At 32.7% G+C, this 26,783-nt stretch overlaps 1 protein-coding gene across 1 annotated transcript; it reads right to left on the bottom strand.

The window, feature by feature from the left end:
• Positions 1–927: 927 nt before the first annotated feature.
• On the bottom strand, positions 928–26,735 carry hsp90aa1.2 (heat shock protein 90, alpha (cytosolic), class A member 1, tandem duplicate 2). The gene is made up of 11 exons (XM_079830459.1): positions 26,540–26,735; positions 23,049–23,201; positions 20,592–20,958; positions 16,129–16,262; positions 14,390–14,722; positions 9,765–9,930; positions 7,044–7,234; positions 5,080–5,227; positions 4,063–4,331; positions 3,049–3,382; positions 928–1,509 (listed from the first exon to the last, which is right to left on the bottom strand). Exons 2-11 carry the CDS (start codon positions 23,199–23,201, stop codon positions 1,400–1,402), a joined length of 2,205 nt encoding a protein of 734 aa, XP_079686585.1. The 5' UTR covers positions 26,540–26,735; the 3' UTR covers positions 928–1,399.
• Positions 26,736–26,783: the final 48 nt, after the last annotated feature.

The following is a 26,783-nucleotide window of genomic DNA, read 5'->3' as shown; positions in this document are numbered from 1 at the left end:
TACAATAAGGTTGTACATTTAAAAAAATATTGTTTAAAATTTAGTTAAAAGTTAAAAATTGCAAATATATTTGGAAATGTTTAAGCACATTATAGTTTTGAAATCTTTTTAGTTTTTACAATTTGCAATATGTTTAGAAGCTTTTAAACATTTTTTTGTACTTTTTTATAATTTAAAACATTAATTTTTTTCTATTTAAAATAAGGTTGTACATTATGTATTTAAACTTTTAATAAAAAATATTTAAAAATGTGTAAATGCATTTTTTTGTAATATTTTACGTTTCACATTTGCATGTTTTTTATGTAAACATTCTTGTTTTTAAGTAACAATTTACAGTATTTTTGAAAATTTAATAATTTAAAATACATTTTTGTATGTTTTAATAGTAACAATTTAAAAAAAAGAAAAAAAATTGTATTTATTTATTTTATTTTACATTTTTATGTTTTAGAGTTACATTTTAAAACATGCTTTTGTTTTTTTATTTTTTATTTTAAATAACAATTTGCAAAATCTTTTAGACACATTTTTGTTATTAAATCTTTTTATTCACTTTATCTTTTTGTTAACTTTAAAATAAGGTTTTGTACGTTTGTGTGTTTTTGTAAATAATTTAAAACATTGTTTTTAAACATTTAAAACATTTTTAAAGACTTTAAAATGTTTTTGCATTTTTGTTTTAGTTGGTAATATTTTGCATGTTTTAACATAAACTTGTTTTTAAGTAACAATTTACAGTGTGTTTGAAGAATTTATAATAATTTAAAACATGTTTTTTTCTATTTAAATTTTTTTTTACATAAAGGTAAAACATCAAAAACGTGTTTTTTGTTAAAAATCTACAAAAATAGAAAATGTCAAAATGCATTTTTTGTTTTTAAATCTTTTTGTCGGTAACATTTCAAAATAAGTTTGTACATTTTTAACATTTTCATCTTTTTTAATTTAAGCTTTCTTGTTTTTAATGAACAATTTACAGTGTTTGAACATTGAATCATTTAAAATAAGTTTGTAAATTTTTAAAAAATTTTTAGTAACAATTTTGAATAAGCCTGTACATTTTTAAACACATTTGTACGTGAATAATTTTTAGCACTATTCAAATATATATTGTAAAGTACATTTGTAATATACAATCATGAGATTTGTGCTGTTTTAATGAACTTTATTCCCTGAACTGTGTGTAAAGTCACCTGGACGTGTTCTGATTGGATGAGCATGAAGACGCCGTGGTCACATGACCTGATATGGTGAACTTTATTTCAATAATACAGTATCAGTGCCATACTTTACATAAACATAAACACTCAAAATCAACAGCATGTTATTAAATACAAAAAAGTGCATGTACAACTCAAAATAATAGAAAAGGGAATAAGGGTTGAAGAAGAGATGATCAGTCGACCTCCTCCATGCGGGAAGCGTCATCGTCTCCCTCTAGTGGCGGCATATCCTCCACAGGGGCGGAGCTCGGCTCGTCTGTGGGCGGCTCGTCCTCATCGATGCCTGACACACACACACACACACACACACACACAGTCCAGTCAGCTTTATTTATACAGTGCTGATTGTCACACTGATAACAGGAAATAATGCAGTATATAGTGCAATATTGAAGGTTAGTTTTTACACTTTGAGTTTAAAACATTTGTTTATTTTTTACAAATAATTTACAATAAATTCACAGTTTAATTATAAACTGTTTTTTTTTCTTCCAAAACTTGTACATTTTGTAAATGTATGTTTTAGAGTTGCTGTTTTTTAAATAATGTTGCACAAAATGTTTTTTTTTTAACATTATGTTTTTAAACTTATTGTTTTACAAATAATTTACAATAAATTCACAGTTTAAGTATAAACAGTTTTTTTTCAAAACTTGTAAATTTTGTAAATGTATGTTTTTGTTTTGCTGTTTTTGACATTTATCTTGTAAAAAAGATACTTTTGTTTAACTTGTTAATTCGCAATCACATCATTTGTTTTAAGCTTATATATATATATATATATATATATTTAAGACATTTTAAGACAATTCTACACATTTTTGTTTACCATTTAAAACATCCTATTTTTGTTCTTAAACAAGATTTATTTTTACATTTATGTTATTAAACACATATATTTATATATAATTGTTATGTTTTAAAGTAATAATTTACAATAAGTTTGCAGTTTTCTCAAAACTTGCACATTTTATACACATTTTTGATTGTAGTAACAAATTACAGTTTAAGTTAAAACATTTAAAACATCCTCTTTTAGTTTTAAAAGTGACTTTATTTGAGTTTATGTTTAACATTTGTTTTTGCATGTATGTTTTAGTTTAGCTGTGTTTTTGTAACATTCTGAAATAAGGTTGTACATTTTAAACACATTAGTACATTTCAAAGAATTTTTACACAATTTTGGAACATTTTTATGATTTTTACTTTTATTTTTTTAGAATTTTTGTATTTTATTTAAGCTTGTATATTTTAAACACATTTTTACGTTTTAATTTTTTTTTTGAATTTAGATTTTAAATAATGTTGTATAAAATGTAAAAAAGTTTTTGAACATTTATGTTTTTATTAAGTTTTTTTTAAACTTGTTAATTCGTAATCACAAAATTTGTTTTAAAGTTTTACATTTTGTTTTTTTAACACTTAAAACATCCCAGTTTTTACATTTTTATGTTTTTAAACTTTTATTTTTTACAAATAATTTACAATAAATTCGTAGTTTAAGTAAAACTTGTACATTTTAAACACATTTTGGGGTTTTTAAGCATTTAAAAGACATCCTCATTTTTAAAACATTTGTAAAACATTTGTTTTTATATGTATGTTTTTGTTTCGCTGTTTTTGACGCATTTATCTTGTAAAAGAACATTTAAAAAAAAATTTACTTGTTAATTCGCAATCACATCAATTGTTTTAAGCTTGTATATTTAAAATATTTAAAGTTTGCATTTGAAGACAATTCTACACATTTTTGTTTACCATTTAAAACATCCTATTTTTGTTCCTAAACAAGATTTATTTTTACATTTATGAGTGAACTGACCGAGGCCGAGTTTGATCATCCTGTAGATGCGGTTGGAGTGTGTTTGCGGGTCGTCCAGCGTGAACCCAGAGGACAGAAGGGCCGTCTCGAACAGCAGGATCACCAAATCTTTCACGGATTTGTCGTTCTTGTCGGCTTCTGCTTTCTGCCGGAGCGTCTCGACGATGGGATGGAGAGGGTTGATCTCCAGGTGCTTCTTGGCGGCCATGTAGCCCATGGTGGAGTTGTCTCTCAGCGCCTGGGCCTTCATGATCCTCTCCATGTTGGCTGTCCATCCGTATGTGCTTGTGACGATACAGCAAGGGGACGAAACCAGACGGTTCGAGACGGTGACCTGACACAAGAACACACACCGTTAACAATCACATCTGCCATTCGGCGCTTATCAAACTGTGGTTTAAACATGCATTTATAATTAGGGTTGGGTACCGAAACCCGGTGCCATATAACCGGTATGTACCGGACCGAATCAGAACGCAGATTTCGGTTCCTCATTTCGGTGCCAAAACTAAAACGTACTTTCGCGCTTTGGCTGAGCCAGCCACAGACTCCTCCTCGAATACTGGCTTTGTGAAGAAAAACTGTCTTACAAATTGTAAATCAGTGTATTGTTTTATGTGAATGAGTCGCCTCAATGATTCTCACATCAGTTTGAAGCAAAAACTCAAGGCAAATACACCCATTAGTCAAAAGTCTTGTGGACACATCTATTGTGTGTTTTGAGGCCTTAATTTTAAAACACATTTTTTTGTTTTCTAAAAAACCATGCATAAACATTTTTCTCTTAAAAATACAAGCATGTACATGTTGCTCACATATTATGGTAGCCCAGTTTGTGCTGATTACAGTGTAATTACGCTTTTGCCATTAATGTGTTTATAAGAGCGCAAATGTCAGAGCATGTTAAAACTTCTAAAGGGCCCCAAAACAGCTCAGACTCCTAGGGGTTAATCCATAGAAATATATAGACGTGTTTTAAATCTAGGATGGCGGGTCTTATATGGCATCCGTTACCTTCTCGACCTTCTTCTCCAGGATGTCCTTCATGATCTTGCACAGGTTTTCGAACTTGGCCTTCAGCTCTTCCTGCTTCTTCTTCTCGTCCTCGTCCTCAGGAAGCTCCAGACCCTCTTTGGTCACGGATATCAGGTTCTTGCCGTCGAAGTCCTTCAGCTGCTGTACACAATACTCGTCGATGGGCTCGATCATGTAGAGAACCTCCAGACCGGCCTTGCGCAGACGCTCCACAAAGGCCGAGTTGGCCACCTGATCTTTGGTCTCGCCTTTGGAGAGTTTTGAGAATTGTGAGAAAATGGTATCTCTGGGTTAAAGGATTAGTTCACTTTTAAATAAACTTTTGCTGATAGTTTCCTCACCCCCATGTCATCCAAGATGTCCATGTCTTTCTTTCTGCAGTCGAAAGGAAATTAAGGTTTTGGATGAAAACAGTCCAGGGTTTTTCTCCATACAGCTTTAAACGACACCAGATGATGAATAAGGGTCTGATCTAGCCAAACCATCAGTTTCTGAGAGAAACCCAGCAGTATTTATGCTATTATTTTACCTCTTAACAGACAAACGTGATCATCTCTGAGCTCAGACATAACTTCCGGAAAGTGAGGTCAAATTCGAGCGTGGTCATAGATATATCGATAGTAGATGCCTCATTCTACTGATCCGTGCAGTCGCTAATGAGGCATCTACGTATATATCTATGATCACGATCTAATTTGACCTCACTCTCCGGAAGTTATGGCTGAGCTCAGAGATGATCGCGTTCGTCTGATAAGAGGTAAAATAATTATATAAGAGGGAAACTGTCATTTAAACCGTTTGGAGCCCATTGAAGTCCATTATATGGAGAAAAACCCTGGATTGTTTTCATCCAAAACCTTCATTTCTTTTCGACTGCAGAAAGAAAGACATGGACTTCTTGGATGACATGAGGGTGAGTAAATCATCAGCAAAAGTTTATTTAGAAGTGAACTAATCCTTTAAGATCATGTTTAAATTCATGAACCAACTACTAACCGGTGATGTAGTAGATGTGCTTCTGGGTGTCCTTCATGCGGGACACGTAGTCCTTGAGGGAAATCATCTCGTCTCCAGAAGCCGATGTGTAGTAGCGAAGCAGCTCGGACAGTTTCTTGCGGTTCTGAGAGTCCTCATGGATGCCAAGCTGCACACAAGGGAAATATCATTTATCACAATGCCATTAAAGCACTAGAGCAAAGAGTTTAAGCGCAGAGCCCTATGGAAGACATTTTGTTTTCCCCCCCCATTTAAATTTTTTTAGATTCCATTTTTTAAATGGTTCGATTCAATTTTAGTAATCAAAAATCATTATTAATTAATTTAATTCATATATTTCCCCCCAGAAATTCTGTTTTGAGTATTTAATTTTTTTCTGGCAATCAAATGAAGGCATAAAACATTATTTTAATTTATCTTTCAATCATATTCAATTAACTTTTTTTCTTTTTTTTCTGGATCTTTTTTGAACATTTTAATGGTTAAATAAAATTTTAATTTATTAAATTTATTAAAAGTTTAATTACCTATGAAATATGTTTTAATTTCTATTTCTCAATTCAGTTTTCTGTTGCAAGTCCATTTTAATGGTTTAATTAAAAAATAAAGCATGTCTTATTAATTGAATTCATAAAAACAACTATTTATAATTATTTATATTTTTTTTATTTCTGTGAAAATTGTCCACTTAGAAAATTCTGTGTTGAGTATTTAAATTTTTTTCTGACAATCAAATGAAGGCATAAAACATTATTTTAATTTATCTTTTAATCATATTAAATTTATTTATTTTTTCAAACAAATAATTAAAAATGAATTTTTTTTTTTACATTTTAACATTTTAGTAATAAAAAACATTTCTAATGAATTGAAATCATGACATTTATGCAATTTAACAATAAATTCATTCAAACTTTAACAAAAATGACATGTTTAGGGAAATATTAAATATGTTTTAATTTGTTTTTCTTAAATTCTGTGTATTCTGTTTTAATTTTAATGGTTTCATTAAACTTTAATAATCATAAAGCATGTCTAATTAATTGAATTCATAAAAACAATTTATTATTTTTACATTTCTATAATTTTGTTGCTGTTGAAATTACTGTGTTGTGTATTTTAATTATTCTGACAATCAAATGAAGGCATTAAACATTAATTTAATTTATATTTTAATCATATAAAATTTTTGCCAAACAAATAATGCAGATTCCATATTTTCCCCGTTTTATTTTTTTTGGAATCCATTTTAATGGTTAAATATTTTTTTTGTAATTCAATAGTAATTTCAATTTATTAAAAGTTTACCAAAAAATTACCTATGAAATATGTTTTAATTTCTTTTTCTCAAATTTAGTTTACTGTTGCAAGTCCATTTTAATGGTTTAATTAAAATTGTAATCATCTAAAAATAAAGCATGTCTTATTGATTTAATTCATAAAAACAACTATTTATAATTATTTATATATAATTTTATTTCCACCCAGAAAATTCTGTGAGTATTTAAAATTTTTCTGGCAATCAAATGAAGGCATAAAACATTAATTTAATTTTCTCTTTTAATATGAAATTAAACAAACTTTGTGTTTATTCGTTAAAAAAATAGTTTTAATAATTTATTAAAATATCATTATTAGTGTTAGTATTATTATTACATTGAGACGTACAACAGATATATATATTTTTGTCACAGTTTTCGTCACGTAAACAGGACTTTTATTTTGACAGGTTGCCGTGAAGATCTTGAGTTTCTGTGTGTTTGTGATATTATGATAGTTTTCTCAGATGAAACGGTAAAATTCTCATGAAGTGACTCTAGAGATGAAGTTCATGCGTTCATGTCCTCATATAGAGTGTGTGTGTGTGTGTGTGTGTGTGTGTGTGTGTGTGTGTGTATTCTGCGATTCTGTCCGTGTTTTCCTCATCATAGGGCCCTATGAGCGATAAGAGCGTCAGTTTTCACCTTGATGTTCTTGGAGAAGTGCTCGTAAAGCTTCTTGTAGTTGTCTTTGTCCTCGGCCAGTTCGGTGAAGAGCTCCAGACACTTCTTGACCAGGTTCTTGCGGATCACCTTCAGGATCTTGCTCTGTTGGAGCATCTCTCTGGAGATGTTCAGGGGCAGATCCTCAGAGTCCACAACACCCTTAATGAAGTCTGAGAGGAGAGATGGATCACATTAACCCCACAGTCTCATATTCGATACGCACTGAAGGCCTTTAACCCTCTGGTGCTCTTCCTTTAGGGGTTGCATTGGTCATCTTCCCGGTCATAAGTGACCGGACACCTAAAAATTAAACTTCCTCCACCCCAGTAAAACCAATGCAATTTATTTTTCTTCAATAATATTTTGTCTTTTTAATTTTGTATTTTGAGATGATTTGATGGTATTTTTTAATATTTATGCAATATTTATGGTCTATTTTTGCCATTGAAAATTATACAACAAATTTTTGTAATTTAACTTTTTTTTAATTATTATTGCAGTATTTCAGGTTAAAATAGAGACCTGTGCCCGGTTGCATAAAGCACCTTCAGTTTTTCCCTCAATTATGAACTTAAGGGGCGATTTCCCCTTACCTAAGAGAACAACTTAAGGGTGTTGCATATAATCTCTTAAACGGTTCTCTTAGGGAAACATTGAAGTGTTTCAAGACAGCGATCCTGGATTCACGTTATAAAAGTCTTGTTGCCATAGATACGTAAAACACTAACACTAATCACGGCAAACGTGAATAGAGCGTCAAATTCCCGTCTAGTTTGACGCTTGAACTTTGAATGCATTTGCGCATCCAAAGCGAGATGCACACGCGTATAAAGCAAAGCGTTTGAAGCGTACTTGCCGCGCATCCTTTTGCGCTTTTCATAGTGGTTGCGTGCGGCCGTGAAATTGAAAAATACTACTATTATTGTGTCACAAAGTGTAGTTTTAAGAGTTGTTCAGTCGAGAATGTAGTTTAAAGCTCAAATCGGTGGTTTATTTGTAAAGATAACGCCTATTTAAAGATGTTGTGAGATCCCGCCTGGAACAGCCTCACCTCGGCTAGTCCTCCTGACTTTTGCCGCTGCTAAACGAGAAATGTTTAAATCTATTATCTATAGCCTTGGTTCTATTATATGAAACAAACAAGTTAAAAGACATTAATGACTTGTTATAACGTCAAACGACTTCTTTAATTGTGTGAGTTTTTCTTCATCTCATTCAGAAATGTACGCATGACTGCAAGTGTTCAGTGTCAGTGGTTGCGGTGTGTGATGGTCAAATCGGTGTATTATTGCAACAATTTTTCATCGCTAAGATGTTCCAAAGGGTTCTCCCTATCCCTAAAAACTCTTCTTGGCACATGATGATCTTCAGCTGGTTCAGCCATGTCGTCTTATTTTTGTACGCGTTACTCTTTAGGTTACGATTTCCACACCTTAAGTTATCCTTAGGGAAATGAGTGTTAAGGGGTTTATGCAACACTTAACGCTTTTTAAAGGATTATTTAAGTGAAAAAACAGCATTTAAGGGGAATTATGACGTTTCAACCCTTAAAGAAACCCTTACGTAACACTTGAGGGTTTGTTTCTGCAACACCCTTAGGTTTAAGGGAAACATAAGGGCGAACTTAAGGGAAGATTACACTTAAGGTGCTTTATGCAACCGGGCACTTAGCGCCCTCTTTTGGAATTATTTAAGAGATCATGCAACCATGTGTGTAACCACTAGAGGTCTCTATGGAGAGGCTTGAGATTTCCCTAGTTCTCTTTTGAACACATTTAATGATTTTTTTTGTGATGGATTTGAATATATATTGAAAAAATCTCAAAGACTATTCATTCTAAAGTTTTAGATATTTTTTTGTTGTTGTTAGAAATATAGATTGCTTTTCTGTGAATTTGTGTTTTTGCAGATTTCCCGTTAATTTCCTATGGGGGTCATTTTTGACCGAAGAGCACAAGTGGGAGTATTTTTTTTACGACCAATTAGCATGCTCGAATCATGACCTCCATTTTTTGGTGTGTTTACATCCCTAATGCTAGAAAAGTCACCAAGTTTCATTTCATTCTGATTTTTAAAAATTCAAAATGTGGTTCATAGGTTCAGTTTTTCATAGGTGTGTGTGTGTGTGTGTGTGTATAAGTGTGTGTGTGTGTGTGTGTGTGTGTGTCAATATCACACTCTTGATGTTTTAGAGTGTCACCTCTTCACTGCTGTGTACTTTTTTTCAGCATTGTGGCCGATTTGTAGATTGTACACACAAATATTCGGTGAATTTTTGCCGATTTCCCATTCATTTCCTATGGTCGCTCATTTATGACCGAAGACAATGAACATTTTTTTTTTTTTACGACCGATTAGCATGCTCGAATCATGACCCCACCTTTTTTGTGTGTACCTAATGCTAGAAAAGTCACCAAGTTTCATATCATTCCGATGAAGCTGTGATTTTTAAAATTTCAAAACAGAAAATTCTCTGGTCAGAAATGACCGAAGAGCACCAGAGGGTTAAAGGACCAAAACATTGTTAAAATTATGTTAAAATTGGGCCCTTCGTCTCAATAAACTCTTCCATTTCTGAAGTTTGCATGACTTTAAAGGGTTAAAACACAGAGAACAATAAGCATTACTTTTAGGTTTAGGTTACCTAAAAACACTGAAATCTGTCTGGCGTTTCAGAATCAGACTCTGATTGATTCTTACTGAGGTATTCTGGGATGAGCTCGTCGCAGTTGTCCATGATGAAGACCCTGCGCACGTACAGCTTGATGTTATTCTTCTTCTTCTTGTTCTCGAAGAGATCGAACGGGGCTCTGCGCGGCACAAAGAGCAGCGCGCGGAACTCCAGCTGACCCTCCACCGAGAAGTGCTGTGGGAGAAACAAGCACACCATCAGGCCATGCTAATGTGTATGTGTGCATCAGAGGTGTTTACTACTGTTGTGAACTTCTGTTGTTTCTTGAAGTAGAGACCAGGAGAACTTGGATAGGTTTTTCAGCAGGATTCTTTATTGAGAAGTCTTTCCGCTGAGGTTCCAAGTCTGACTAAAGCCAGTTGAACATCAAGGGGGGAGGAGACATTCAAAATAGAGACACACCCCAAACATTCCTGTCTCATCAGCCGTAATTCAATCAGCATAACAGTGCCATTCAAATGCATAGATGCTAATCCAATCACTCAGGCAGTATTGCTCTAAACTTGTCATGGTAAATAGTCAGGAAGTGCATAAAGACAAAAGACGTAGGGCGTTTTCACACCTGAAACCTGAAGGTCCGAACCGAAGTTCATGTTTTGATACATTTGATACTTTCGTTTAGTTTTGGTTTGGTTTCACATTGCAATTATGCGAGCGCACTAAAGAACTTTACATGACACACTTGCGTCCACTCGTCTTCATCTATGTGGGCGGCATCTGGACATTGATTGGTTTGTAAACGAACGTGCGTCTGACGTCAGCATCTTTGACAAGAGTGAATGAACGGACACATATCGCTGCCACTATTGAACAGTCGCATTGTTTGACTATTTTCTTTTCGTCACGTTTAAAAGTGGACATTTCAAGCTTTATATACACATATTCCTCATGTTTGTGAGACGAGTATCTGCTGAGTTTAGGTTTATTTGAGACGCTCCAGTTCATGTGCAAAGCATGTGATCGCTCCCGCGATTATTGTCTGCTATAGACTATTTGCTTCTTATTTATTAAATCCAGGCAATTATCTGATTAAACGTTGATTCAAATTAAGATACAATTTATACAAAACTAAATTCACATGAAAGAAATGCTTTCTAAGCAAAATCATACAAAATTTCGTTCAAAATCATTTCTGACTTTCTGTCTTCTGACATATTGCGCATCTTTTCACTTTTCATAATCAATGTAGCCTAGATGAAATTTAAAAATAACGTTAAAATATTTAAACATAAACATGAACTTCCTGTAAATGCTCTGAGAGTCTGAACCGTACAGAAAATGCTTTCACACTAGAAACGAACCGAACCTTTGCTCAGTTTGATCCGGACCGAGACGACCTCTTTTCGTCGGACCAAATTTCGTCTGTTTGGTCCGGCCCGTGGTCAGGGGAGATTTCACACCGGTCATTTTGATCCGGACCAAACTGAAAAGGCCGAAAATCTGGACCAAACAAGGTGTGTGTGAAAGGGCCCTTAATGTCTCAACCACTTACACAGCCTAACGTAATCTCCTTAGAATTTCCTTTTTTACTAAACTAGAAAGTTTACTTCAAAATGTAAAACACAAATATAGATGTTTTCAGTTATATTCTATAACACTGGAACCTAGATATAACAATGTATAAATTTGTAATCCAACACTACACATCTATGAGCAGTGTTGGGGAAAGTTACTTTGAAAAGTAATGCATTACAATATTGCGTTACTCCCTTAACCCTTAATAACTGTCACCCCCCTTTTTGAGAATACACATGAAAATGCACTATCCAAACTTAAAGGGCTGTAATTCAAGAATACTTTGGAATATAGATCTAAGATTAGTCTTGTTTTAAAGCTACACTGTGTGATATTTTCCTCCATCTAGTGGTGAACTGGTGTATGACCATCCAGTGAATTTTAGTTTCTGTTCCTCTCAATTCCGATTTAGTTTTAACTCCTACGATGGCCGATTTAGTCCAAGATTAACATGGCTTCCAGTTCGACCTCGTCCACATTCGACACGGTGCCATCGAGTGTTAAAACGCCAAAGGCCAAGCTTGAATTTACGGGAATGTCCCTCTTTGGCTAATGTACTTTCAAGATGGAGGGGCAACATGGCGACCCGCATTCGAATCCTCACCCGTATGTATTTACAATGGCATATTATAAACTTACGAGAATACTTTATTACTTGAAAGAAGTAAATATACATTAATGAGCACATATATTTTTGAAAGAACTAAGTGTTTTTAGCTAAGAATAAACTAAAAAAGTTACACAGTGTAGCTTTAAAGCAGACAATCGGCAGATTATTGCTGAGGTGAACACAATTCAAAATATGAAAGTGTGAAAAAGTTATGGAAATTTAAATTTACTGTAAATAAAAAATACTGTACTAAATATTTTTTATTTTATATAAAATATATATTTTACAGACATGTTTTAATCTAAAATTACTATAAAATCAAAGTCATATGTCTAACCAAGTTGTGTTCCAAATTTGAAGTTGATATCACAAAAATTGAAGTTCCCATGAGATGTTGTTTAGGCGCTGTACCAAAAACATCCACCGGGTGTCACACATTCCATTGATTGTTTTTTTGATGCAATTTTCTGTAAATTTCTGTCCAAATGTCACTTCCATCACAAAACAAATATGGAACCTTGAGACTCAGACCTTTCCAACGATATGTGTTTTGTCAAGATTGGAAAAGATTTTGATTATAAAGTAGCTAAAATAAATGTTGTAATATAAAACATGACGCCGCCCACTAGGGGGAGGAACCCGCTACAATAATTTAAAGTACCATTTCCATGGTAACGCAATGTCCAATTTCAAAACGGTTATCACAGGATAAATTTTGAGTTCGTAAGCTTTCGAATGATACCTAATTTATGATAATTACTCAAATATATGATACAAAAAAAGGCGATCAAAAAAAGAGTGCCAGGTGTCCCGCCAGCGGGATGGTGACAAAAGTAACTAATTGAGTTACTTAGTTACTTTTTAAGAAAAGTAATGCGTTTCGTTACTTTTGCGTTACTTTTTCTCTCCTGGGCTGGGCTTGTTTTTGTTTTTTTCGCTTTTTATAACAAATAAGTTATATTTTTGTGCAACGGTAAAGACCTCTTCATAACAAAATGTAAATAATAAGCCCCAGTCTGAGGTAAAAATGCAGATTCCCTCATGAACACTAGAGGGCGCAGCTCTGGATAATGGAGAATAGGACGCAGGAGAAAAAAGTTTTACTGATAACAACAAAAAATCTAGTCATTTTCATCATCAAAGGTCAGCAGCAAGACATTGGTAAATTAAATATAAAGGTAGATTATGCATAAAAATAGTTGTTTTATTTAACATGTAATTATTGGAGGTTTGCATATTACTCTGATTTTGCATTTGACTGATTTTATTCATTTTGAGAAGGACAGAATCTTTATTGTGCAAGTGAGATAAATAAATGCTCACATTTAGTCTAGAACTACAATTTATTAATGTAGTTTTATCAAATTAATGTGAAAAAGTAACTCAGATATTTTGTTGTAAATTTGAAAAGTAATGCGTTACTTTACTCGTTACTTGGAAAAAGTAATATTATTACGTAACTCAAGTTACTTGTAATGCTTTACCCCCAACACTGATCACTAACTTTTATATATCAAAGGCTCAAGGGAAAGTTGATTTCTCAATTCATCACCCCTTCAATGGCCAAACGTATCATTACAGAAGATCTCAATGTTGTTGCGGATGAAATATAATGTGGGTAACACTAAATAAACGTCTGTTCGTCAGGTTAAATACTGATAATCACACAAACCGCCTTATCTAAACCTCTCTACATAACCGCCAGACTCGCACACCCGCCATGTTTGTAGTTTTTAACACTTTTTATCCACGTTTGTAGTTCTAATTGACCTATCAGTAAGCCCCGCCCCTCAAACGCAGATGAGCCAATGGCAGTTGAGTATCAGTTGCGCTGGGACCGGAACTCGGACATCTATAGGTTTCAGCGCCATAGAGAAACATAGTGAAAAAGTAACTTTTGTAAATTTGAAAAGTTATGCGTTACTTTACTCGTGTTGGATTACAAATTTATACATTGTTATATCTAGGTTCCAGTGTAATAGAATATAACTGAAAACATTATCTATATTTGTGTTTTACATTTTGAAGTAAACTTGAGGAAGTTCTAAGGAGAGGCTGTGTAAGTGGTTGAGACATTAAGTATTTTGTCTTTATGCACTTCCTGACTATTTACCATGACAAGTTTAGAGCAATACTGCCTGAGTGATTGGATTAGCATCTCTGCATTTGAATGGCACTGTTATGCTGATTGAATTACGGCTGATGAGACAGGAATGTTTGGGGTGTGTCCCTATTTTGAATGTCTCCTCCCCTGCTGTATAACCCCTCCCCTTGAAATGTAGATAATATATACGCAAATATCGGCCCGATATATCGTAAAAATCGCAAATATCGGCCCGATATATTGCCCGATGCCGATACACGTAAAAATCGCTAAAATCGCAAATATCGCCCCGATATATCGGCCGATGCCGATATACGTAAAAATCGCAAATATTGGCCCGATATATCGGTCTAACACTACTTACGCCACCAGGTGTCTCCTACACATCTACTCGCTCAGCTCACCTTGACGGCCAGGTGATCCTCCCAGTCATTGGTCAGGCTCTTGTAGAACTCGCCGTATTCCTCGTTGGTGATGTCATCAGGGTTGCGGGTCCACAGGGGTTTGGTCTTGTTGAGCTCCTCCTGGTCGATGTACTTCTCCTTGATCTTCTTCTTCTTCTTCTTCTTGTCGCAGCTCTTGTCGTCGTGGTCCTCGTCGTCTGAGCCCACGTCTTCGATCTCGGGCTTGTCCTCGTCCTTCTCGCCCTCCGCTTCGTCTTTCTCCTTTTCCTTCTTCTCCTCCTCCTCCTCCTCCACCTCGTCGTCGCTCACTTCCTTGTCGCGCTCCTTCTCGACCTGAGTGCGATGCGAGTTAGGAGAACATTTGCTACTGGTGTTTTTATGCCCTTTTGAAAACGTTACTTAAATATGATGTCATTTTTCTTAAATGATGGAGTAGCTAAATTATACATTATCACCAAAAATGTAAAATTAAAAACAAAACAAAAAAACATTTAATTTATGTTTTTTTGTTTTGTTTTTAATTTTACATTTTTGGTGATAATGTATATTGTCAATGTATGTTATTGTTATTATGGAAAAGTAGCTAATTACAAAAAAAAACATATTGAATGTGTATTTACTTTTTTGGCTGATTTAGCTACTATATCATAATTTTAAAAAAAATTACAATATTTAATAAATATTTTTTAAATTATGTGTATTTAATTTTTTTGCTTATATAATGTAATATTGAACTACTGTTCCATAATTTTTAAAAAATGACATTATATATATATAAATTTTTATTTTTTTATTTTGTTTTTTTTATTTTTTGCTGATATAATGTATAATTTAGCTACTATTGCGTAATATAAAACATTACATTTAATATATATATATATATATATATATATATATATATATATATATATATATATATATATATATATATATATATATATATATATATATATATATATATATTTAATTATGTGCATTTAATTTTTTGCTAATATAACATATAATTTAACTACTATTCCATAATTTAAAAAAATTACATCGTATTTATAAAAAATAATTAAATTATGTGTATTTAAAAATGGTTCCTGATAATGTATCGTTTAACTACAATTGCATAATTTACAAAAACTAAATATTTAATAGATTTTTAATTATATTTATATAAATTAGGGCTGTCAAAAGATTAATCGCCAATAATCGCATCCAAAATAAAAGTTTGTGTTTACATAATATATGTGTGTGTACTCTGTTAATTATTATTTATATATAAATACACACACATTCATGTATATATTTAAGAAATATTTGCATGTATATACATTTATATAATCTATAAATATAAATGTTTTATATGTAAAAATAATATTTTTTTCTTAAATATATGCATGCTTGTGTGTGTATTTATATATAAATAATAATTAACAGAGTACACACACATATATTATGCAAACACAAACTTTTATTTTGGATGCGATTAATCGCGATTAATCTTTTGACAGCCCTAATATTAAAGTTTTGCTGATATAATGTATTGTTTAACTACTATTCCGTCATTTAAATAAATTGTATGTGTATTTGAAATGTTTACTGATCATTTGTATATAATAATGTATTTATACACATATACATATAGTTGTAAAATAAAACAAATACTAAAACTGACCTGCATGTCATGTGACCATCAGAAAAGCGTGATCATGTGACTGTGGTTTTTGATTACTGTGTTTTATGTGACTTACAAAGAGTGTGATGGGGTAGCCAATGAACTGCGAGTGCTTCTTGACGATCTCTTTGATTCGCCGCTCCTCGATGTTCTCCATCTGGTCCTCTTTCAGGTGCAGGATCACCTTTGTGCCACGGCCAATCGACTCAGCTGAAAAAGAAATCATGTGACATTACAGTCCCAGTACAGATTTCCCAGTCCCAGTACGGTATTTCGCACTTACAGCTGTCCACTTTAACGGTGAACGACCCCCCGGCGGACGACTCCCATGCGTATAACTTTCAATTCGGATTTTATAACTCGCAATTGTGACTATAACTTGCAATTCGGACTTTATAACTCGCAATTGGGACTATAACTTGCAATTCGGACTTTATAACTCGCAATTGCGACTATAACTTGCAATTCGGACTTTATAACTCGCAATTGCGACTATAACTTGCAATTCGGACTTTATAACTCGCAATTGCGACTATATCTTGCAATTCGGACTATATAACTCGCAATTGCGACTATTTCTTGCAATTCGGACTTTATAACTCGCAATTGCGACTATAACTTGCAATTCGGACTTTATAACTCGCAACTGCGACTATATCTTGCAATTCGGACTTTATAACTCGCAATTGCGACTATAACTTGCAATTTGGACTTTTTAACTCGCAATTGCGACTATAACTTGCAATTCGGACTTTATAACTCGCAATTGCGACTATACTTGCAATTTGGACTTTATAACTCGCAATTGCGACTATATCTTGCAATTCGGACAATATAACTCGCAATTGCGACTATTTCTTGCAATTCTGACTTTATAACTCGTAATTGCGACTATTTCTTGCAATTCTGACTTTATAACTCGCAATTGCGACTATAACTTGCAATTCGGACTATATAACTCGCAATTGCGACTATTTCTTGCAATTCGGACTATATAACTCGCAATTGCGACTATTTCTTGCAATTCGGACTTTATAACTCGCAATTGCGACTATTTCTTGCAATTCAGACTTTATAACTCGCAATTGCGACTATAACTTGCAATTCGGACTTTATAACTCGCAACTGCGACTAGTGTTGTAGTACTCGAGATCGGTCTTGGTCTCGAGACCGGTCTCGAGACCACTTTTTAAAGGTCTTGGTCTCGTCTCGGAATCGACCGCATTTTTACTCGGTCTCGTCTCGGTCTCGGACTCAGAGGACTCGGGATTTAATTTCAAGACCGGTCAAGACCACAACTGAGAGCATATCACGAAATTATTTGTTAACATCATTACTGTGATGATTAGACAAAAAACTTCAGACCAAAAGCTTGACTCGTGTCTAATTTTAAATACTTTTAGTTTTCCCTCCCCTCCCTGCGCTGCGCTGCGCCGCGCCGCGCCGCCAACCCCCACATCGCATCACACACACTCCACACGTGAATGCTTGAGACAGGAGAGCAAGCTGTGCCGTCACCGTGACCGTGGCTGTTGGAGAGATGTCAGCCAAATCTTCTGTTATCCAATTTGGCTACCTAAACCACAAAGAGTTCATCTGCAAAAATGCATCCAAAAGAAAACATACAGCAGTGTGTAAGTTCTGCAACGCGACGCTTACTGAGACGGCTGGGACCACGTCAAACTTCTATCGACATTTGCACTAATATGCATTAATTCATACTTAACTAATGCACAGATAATCATGAGTTAATGTATTACTAATGGTGAACTAACCCATTTATTAATGATTACTGCATCAGCAACTAATGAAGATTCAGCATGATTAATATATTAAGTAATCATTAAATTGTTATTAGTTAAATGTGTCAATGTATTAATTCCTTAATAACATATTATATGAACTAATAATGTAAAGCAACGTGTTAATTACCTCAATGGGTCAAAGCCATGCATTTCAACTTCCAGTTGTCTGCTTTAATGAATCATTAGCTAATGATTTACAAAGGTATCATTGTGTTATGACTTTACTTGTTGGGGCACATGACTATTAACTAATTCATAATTAATTCAAAACCCATAACCACAAGTAAATATTACTTAATCAATTAGTTAATAGTCATGTACCTCAACAAGTCATAACATAATGACACATTTGTAAATCATTAGCTAATGATTAATTAAAGCAGACAACTGGAAGTTGAAATGCGTGGCTTTGACCCGTTGTGGTAATTAATTTAAATGATTAGTTAGTATAATATGTTATTAAGGAATTAATACGTTATGATATATTTAACTGATAACAATTTAATGATGACTTAATCTATTAATCATGTAGAATCTTCATTAGTTGCTGATGCAGTGATCATTAATAAATGGGTTAGTTCACCATTAGTAATACATTAACTCATGATTATCTGTGCATTAATTAAGGATGAATTAATGCATACTAGTGCACCCGTATTGTAAAGTTTTACCCACTTTTCCCATTGATCAGATTTTATTTTATTTTTCTCATTAACTACAGCTTTATGTTTTGTCCTTGGTGGCAAGCTTGTTAGAAGTGTTTTGCCACGGCAGTTCATTCAGGTCTGGCATATAATGTCATCAATGTTTGAGGTTCTCCCAATTACAATTTTTGTAATTTTTTTGGCCAAAATGCCTGCATCGTGTTAGGTGGATGGCAAACCATTGAAAGGGGGTTCTGAATAAATGGTTAAGTTCATTTCAGCTCTTAAGTGTTTATTCGCATTTATTTGCTTATAGAAGAAAAAGATAAATTCCCACATATCAGCAATGCCTGTTGATTATTTTATCAAAACTTCTCTCTTACACACCCACACACACGAGAGAAGTGCCAATCGTATGCATATTCCACATTTTATCAGAAGTGTGTCATGCAATGTGGGGATTTGCACTGGTCTTGGTCTTGACTCGGTCTCGGCCTGTCTTGGTCTTGGTCTTGACTTGGTCTCGACCCTTCAAAGTCTTGGTCTTGTCTTGGTCTCGGTTTAGGTGGTCTTGACTACAACACTAACTGCGACTATAACTTGCAATTCGGACTTTATAACTCGCAATTGCGACTATAACTTGCAATTCGGACTTTATAACTCGCAATTGCGACTATAACTTGCAATTCGGACTTTATAACTCGCAATTGCGACTATACTTGCAATTTGGACTTTATAACTCGCAATTGCGACTATTTCTTGCAATTCTGACTTTATAACTCGCAATTGCGACTATAACTTGCAATTCGGACTTTATAGCTCGCAATTGCGACTATAACTTGAAATTCGGACTATATAACTCGCAATTGCGACTATTTCTTGCAATTCGGACTTTATAACTCGCAACTGCGACTATATCTTGCAATTCGGACTATATAACTCGCAATTGCGACTATAACTTGCAATTCGGACTTTATAACTCGCAATTGCGACTATAACTTGCAATTCGGACTTTATAACTCGCAATTGCGACTATATCTTGCAATTCGGACTTTATAACTCGCAATTGCGACTATAACTTGCAATTCTGACTTTATAACTCGCAATTGCGACTATATCTTGCAATTTGGACTATATAACTCGCAATTGCGACTATTTCTTGCAATTCGGACTTTATAACTCGCAACTGCGACTATATCTTGCAATTCGGATTTTATAACTCGCAATTGCGACTATAACTTGCAATTCGGATTTTATAACTCGCAATTGCGACTATAACTTGCAATTCGGATTTTATAACTCGCAATTGCGACTATAACTTGCAATTCGGACTTTATAACTCGCAACTGCGACTATAACTTGCAATTCGGACTTTATAACTCGCAATTGCGACTATAACTTGCAATTCGGACTTTATAACTCGCAATTGCGACTATAACTTGCAATTCGGACTTTATAACTCGCAATTGCGACTATACTTGCAATTTGGACTTTATAACTCGCAATTGCGACTATTTCTTGCAATTCTGACTTTATAACTCGCAATTGCGACTATAACTTGCAATTCGGACTTTATAACTCGCAATTGTGACTATAACTTGCAATTCGGACTTTATAACTCGCAACTGCGACTATATCTTGCAATTCGGACTTTATAACTCGCAATTGCGACTATAACTTGCAATTCGGACTTTATAACTCGCAACTGCGACTATTTCTTGCAATTCGGACTTTATAACTCGCAATTGCGACTATAACTTGCAATTCGGATTTTATAACTCGCAATTGCGACTATAACTTGCAATTCGGATTTTATAACTCGCAATTGCGACTATAACTTGCAATTCGGATTTTATAACTCGCAATTGCGACTATAACTTGCAATTCGGACTTTATAACTCGCAATTGCAACTATAACTTGCAATTCGGACTTTATAACTCGCAATTGCAACTATATCTTGCAATTCGGACTTTATAACTCGCAATTGCGACTATATCTTGGAATTCTGACTTTATAACTCGCAATTGCGACTATAACTTGCAATTCTGACTTTATATCACACAATGGTGACTTTAAATGGTGCACTTACAGCTGTCCACTTTAACGGTGAACGACCCCCCGGCGGACGATTCCCATGCGTACTGCTCATCATCGTTATGTTTGGTGATGACCGTGACTTTCTCGGCCACCAGGTAGGCGGAATAGAAACCCACACCGAACTGGCCAATCATTGAAATGTCCGCTCCAGCCTGGAGAGCCTCCATGAAGGCCTTGGTGCCGGATTTGGCGATGGTGCCCAGGTTATTGATGAGGTCAGCTTTGGTCATGCCGATCCCAGTATCAGTGATGGTGAGCGTTCGCTCTTGCATGTTGGGAATGATTTCGATCTTGAGGTCTTTTCCTGAGTCCAGCTTGCTCGGGTCTGTGAGACTCTCATAACGGATTTTGTCCAACGCCTGATGGAAAACAGAAATATGCTCTCGTTTAACATACATGCCAAATATTATTTCATTATTAATATTTTAAAAAGCACTTTTTGTTCTATTGCTTGTAATGCACCTCTTCGCTTTTATTTCATAACTGACTAAACATTCAGTAATAATAATAATAATAATTTTAAATATGCCATGAATTTTCACATTAAGTGAACATTACTTCAGTAAATATATATTAAACAGTTTACTGTTTTAGAATTACAATAATTGTGGTTTATTTATAATTATTCAATTGCATTACAGTTAAAAAAAATTATTTATATATATATATATATATATATATATATATATATATATATATATATATATATATATATATATATATATATATATATAATTCTTTTTTTTTTTTTAATAAAAAAAACGTTTTTTTAAATTGTGTATTTTAAAATTTTTTTTTTTTTGGCTGTAACTGCTATTCCATAATAAAAAATAAAAAAACATCATATTTAATTAACTTTTTTTGTATTTTCTTTATTAAAATTTTGGGCTGATAAAAAAAATTTTTTTTTTACGTCTATTTCATAATTTAAAAAAATACATTATTTAGTTTACTAACATTTTTGGCTGATAATGAATCATTTAACTAGTATTTCATAATTTAAAAAAAAACGTAATATTTAATAGATTATTTTGTATTTTGTGTATTGATTTTTGGCTGATAATGAATCATTTAACTACTATTCCATAATTTAAAAAAATGACACATTTAATCGATTTTGCTTTGAATTATGTGTATTTAAAAAAAAAAATTTTTTGGCTGTAACTACTATTCCATAATTTAAAAATAAAAACATTATATTTAATTAACTTTTTTGTATTTTGTTTATAAACAATTTTGCCTGGTAAAAAAAATATTTTAACGACTATTTCATCATTTAAAAAAACAAACATATTTTTATTATTTTTTTTTGTATTTTGTTCAGAAACAATTTGGCTGATAATGAATCATTTAACTACCATTTCATAATTTTAGAAATTACATAATATTTTATAAACTTTTAGTATTTAGTGTATTTATTTATTTTTGCTGATATAATGTATAATTTAACTACTATTCCATAATTTAAAAATAATAACATCATATTTAATTAAATTTTTTGTATTTTATTTATTAAAATTTTTGGCTGATAAAAATATATTTTAACGTCTATTTCATAATTAAAAAAAATACATAATACTTTATTTCATGTTTTGTATTTTGTTCATTAAAATTTTGGGCTGATAATGAATCATTTAAATACTATTTCAACATTTAAAAAAATTATATAATATTTAATAGATTTTTTATTTTGTTTATTAAAATTTTGGGCTGATAAAAATATATTTTAACGTCTATTTCATAATTAAAAAAAAAATACATAATATTTTATTAAATTTTTTGTATTTTGTTCATTAAAATTTTGGGCTGATAATGAATCATTTAACTACTATTTCATCATTTTTAAAAATTACGCCATATTTAATACATTTTTTTGTATTTTGTTTATACATTTTTGGCTGATAAAAAAATTATTTAACGACTATTTCATATTTAAAAAAAATACAGAATATTTCATTACATTTCTTGTATTTTGTTCATTAAAATTTTGGGCTGATAATGAATCATATAACGACTATTTCATAATTTTAAAAATTACATAATATTTAATAGATTTTTTTGTATTTTGTGTATTTAACATGTTTGTTGATATAATGTATAATTTAACAACTATTCCATAATTTAATTATGTGTATTTAAAATGTGCTGTTATCATTTAACTATTCCATAATTTAAAAAAATGACATATTTTATAGATTTTTCTGCATTTTGTTGATTTAAAAAACGTTATCACTTCATTATAAAGTGACGTAGTCACACGTTACTACATGTGCTTTTATAGTAATAACCTAAAGCAAACCGTAACACTACAGTAAGCACATGTAGATAATTAACATTACTCAGTACCTATTTGAGTAAATACAATGCAACTACACCACCTTAAAACAAAGAATAACCCCAAATAGCCTGTGTTTAACAGCAGGATAGTAAAGAGTCCTGAGTTCCGCACATCTGAAGAGTTGGAGATGAGTTCTCTGAGGAAGATCTCCTTGTTGGAATAGAAGGTGTTGATGATCAGAGACATCAGCTGAGCAATCTCAGCCTGGAAGGCGAAGGTTTCGGCCTCCTCATCCATTGGCTGGTCCTGCACGGCCTCAGGCATCTGCGGGATATTTATAAAACACACAATATTTGACGAGGATCATCGGCAGATTACAGTATAGTCAATAACACTGATGATCTCTGTTAGTGGGTGGGATATATTAGGCAGCAAGTGAACATTTTGTCCTCAAGAGTTGGTGTTATGTGGCGTTCACACCAGACGCGATTCGCGCGAATTATTCGCGAAGGTGGACCCTTGAACATTTTGAGTTTACGCGCTTCAATCGCGCTTGACATTCACTGCACATCAGTCGTGATTCTCCTCATGGGCGGAGCTTCTGCCAGCGGCTCGTCTCGTTGAGAAATGGCTGACATGGGCTTACACGTCTTTTTTTTTTTTTATCTACTGTTAATGTGTGACAAAACGTAGTTTTAAGACTTTTTCAGTCGATAATGTAGTGGTTTAAAGCTCAAATGTGTGGTTTATTTATATAAAGAGTGCCTATTTGATCATTTTATCTGGCGTTTTGGGAGTTGTGAGCTCCAGTGGATCAGCTGCGCTCATTAACCCGGTGAGATCAGCCTTTCCTCGGCAAATCTATAATTTGTTCCCTGGCTAATCGTTTAGGCTGAGGGCAAAGAGAAGTTACATTACTTTATATTTTTAGGCTATAACTGTACATTGCAGTTGTAACGTTAGCCGACTAGCACTGACTTTGAATGTTTGACTGAATTGTTTGCTTTATTTCATGTACAGCTTGTTATACATTACTTATACTTTTGTATTATTGATCATACATAAACTTGCATTTAACAAAAAGAGACTGTGTTGTGTTTCGTGTCATTTAATGTTATCACAGTGATAATCATATTGTCTGAACCAGATATTGATATACAGATTTTCTCCTCATTGTTGTCACTACTAGAGCAAGCTCCTGATTGGTTAACGCGGCGCGAAATATCCGCCAAAGTTCAGATTTTTCAACTTGAGCGATTCGCGCGGTTCCCGCAGAATGCCATTTCGCGTCTCTGCATTGACTTAACGTGTAAATCACTCGCGCGAATCGCGTCCGGTGTGAACGCACCATTAGAAGCAAGAAAAATTGGTTTATTGGAAATGGATAATATAATTAAACTTCTTATTCTATTAGGGAAATATCATATACATAAAGCAAAATGTATATCGACTGTACCAAATGGTAGACTATTTTCCACTGATTTGAAGATTTTTTATCAATACAGAACAATCGAAAAGCTGTTAAGACATCTAAGCTGTTGAAAAGGATACTTAATGTAATAGAAACATGATTGATTTGTAATATAAGATACATTTGATTTGTTTTATATATTCAAATGTCTTTGTACTCCCCTACTGTTGTTTCAATAAAATAAAAAAATGCCAAAAATAAATAAAAAATAAATAAAAAGAAGCAGGAAAAATGGGCAAGCGTAAGGGTTTAAGGCTTAGAAAGTACATGCTTTCACTGCATGATTTAGTCCCTTAAAATGCATTCCTCAATATTCAAGATAAGAGGCAAAAATACCATATCATTTGATATATAATTTATATTATATCAAAAATACACTTGGTAAACTAGGTACACTAAGATAAAATGTCCATAAAAATGTAAACATATTGGAAAAGATATCAATCATCAGATTTGAGTTATGCATGCATGAAAAGCATTATTATTATTATGTATATTTAATTTAATTTGATATTTTTATCAGTGTTGCACTGTTCTCGACTCGAGCAGCTCTATTAAAACACTTCAAGCACTCTTGGTTATGTTGCTTGTCACATTTTTAGATGTCAACATACTATAAAAAATAATAAAATTATAATTAATTTGCCTTAACATTGCAAAATACAATGCTTGTAATGTGCTTCTTGAAGGGTGTATGCCATTAAGAAATTATATTTTTATAGCATTTGTATTTAATTCAAAAGAAGCTGGATCAAAATCACTAAAAAAAAAAAAAACATCATATATCTTTTTTTTGTATTTTAATAAAAAAAATTTTTAAATTATGTGTATTTTAATTTTTATAAAAATTTTAATATTTAAAAAAAAAGTGGTTGTAACTGCTATTCCATAATTTAAAAATAAAAACATCATATTTAATTAACTTTTTGTATTTTGTTTAATAAAATATTTGGCTGATAAAAAGAATAATATTAACGACTATTTCATCATTTAAAAAAATATATAATATTTTGTGTATTTAACATGTTTGCTGATATAATGTATCATTTAGCTAATATTCCATAATTTAATTTTTTTTTTTAATTGTGTATTTTAATTTTGTTTTATTTTTGGCTTTAACTGCTATTAATTTTTTTTTTAATGACATCATATTTAATAGATTTTTTTCTATTTTGTTTATTCAAAATGTGTTTTCTGATATAATGTATAATTTAGCTACTATTCCATAATTTACAAAATGGTGTATTTAATATTTTTTAAATGTGTATTCTAAATGTGTACTGTTATAATGTATCCTTTAACTATTCCATGTTTTTAAAATGACATATTTCATTGATTTTTTTGTTGTTTTTGTATTTTGTTTATTTAAAATGTTTGCTGACATAATGTATCATTTAACTACAGTTCCATAATTTCAAAATAAAAACCATATTTAATTAACTTTTTTGTATTTTGTTTAACAAAATATTTGGCTGCTAAAAAAGTATTTTAACGACTATTTTATAGTTAAAAATAAATAAATAATATTTAATAGATTTTAAATATCATCTATATCTGGATGTAAATCTGAAGGGATTGAGCGCCACCTGTCGGTCCGAGCGGCTCATAACAAGCTTCTAGAACCTACCAAACTCTCTATATATACATTAACACGAAATACATCACTTCAGATATCACTATATAATCGTTTAATACGTGAATTAGACATTAATGCAATTAATTTCAGTCGTTAAAAATACAAATACGCTTAATATTGACACCCTCGACATGCGTGTATACAACTCGAATATATGTAAAATATACTCTTATAAACATACACATGCTATAATGATGTCCTCAGATGCTTTAATAAACACATTAATTGATCGTGAATCTTTTAATAGCCTCGTTTAATCCGATGAAAATCCTCTGAGGTAAAACTCCAGATGGTCTGAGGACTTATCATTGAAGTTCATCCCAGAATTATGCCGTTTTAAAAACAGTAACAGCGACTTAATGAGGTAGAAAAACCTTTAAACGTATTATTTACTTCATATTTGCTAAGATACAAGTTCTGTGTAAATGTCCAGTAGCATCACAAGTGTTAACGGGATGAATGAAACGTCGAATATCCTCACAACATCTGCGTAAAATAACAACAACAAGTCAAATGTTATTGAATTAGGATGTTATTCCGATTATATTGTCTTACCTTTAATGGTTTATAAAAGTGAATGAGATTAGCCGCTTCTCCTGAAAGCTCTGAGGCTTTTCTCCTCAACTGTCACTTTGCGTAAACTAGCGCGTGCGTTACGCCAATGGCGCTTATATACGTCCAGCTGAGAGAGTTCGAGAACGCGGACGTTCCACAAATCTCTGGAATCTTCTCAGTGCTTTCCGCGCGGGAGGAGGGATTTGGCTGTCAATCATCCTCTCGCCAACGGTTAAAGGGGCGG

This window comes from Gobio gobio (assembly GCF_949357685.1).
Source record: "Gobio gobio genome assembly, chromosome: 12".
NCBI lineage: Eukaryota > Metazoa > Chordata > Actinopteri > Cypriniformes > Gobionidae > Gobio > Gobio gobio.
This window is presented reverse-complemented; position numbering and strand designations above follow the sequence as displayed.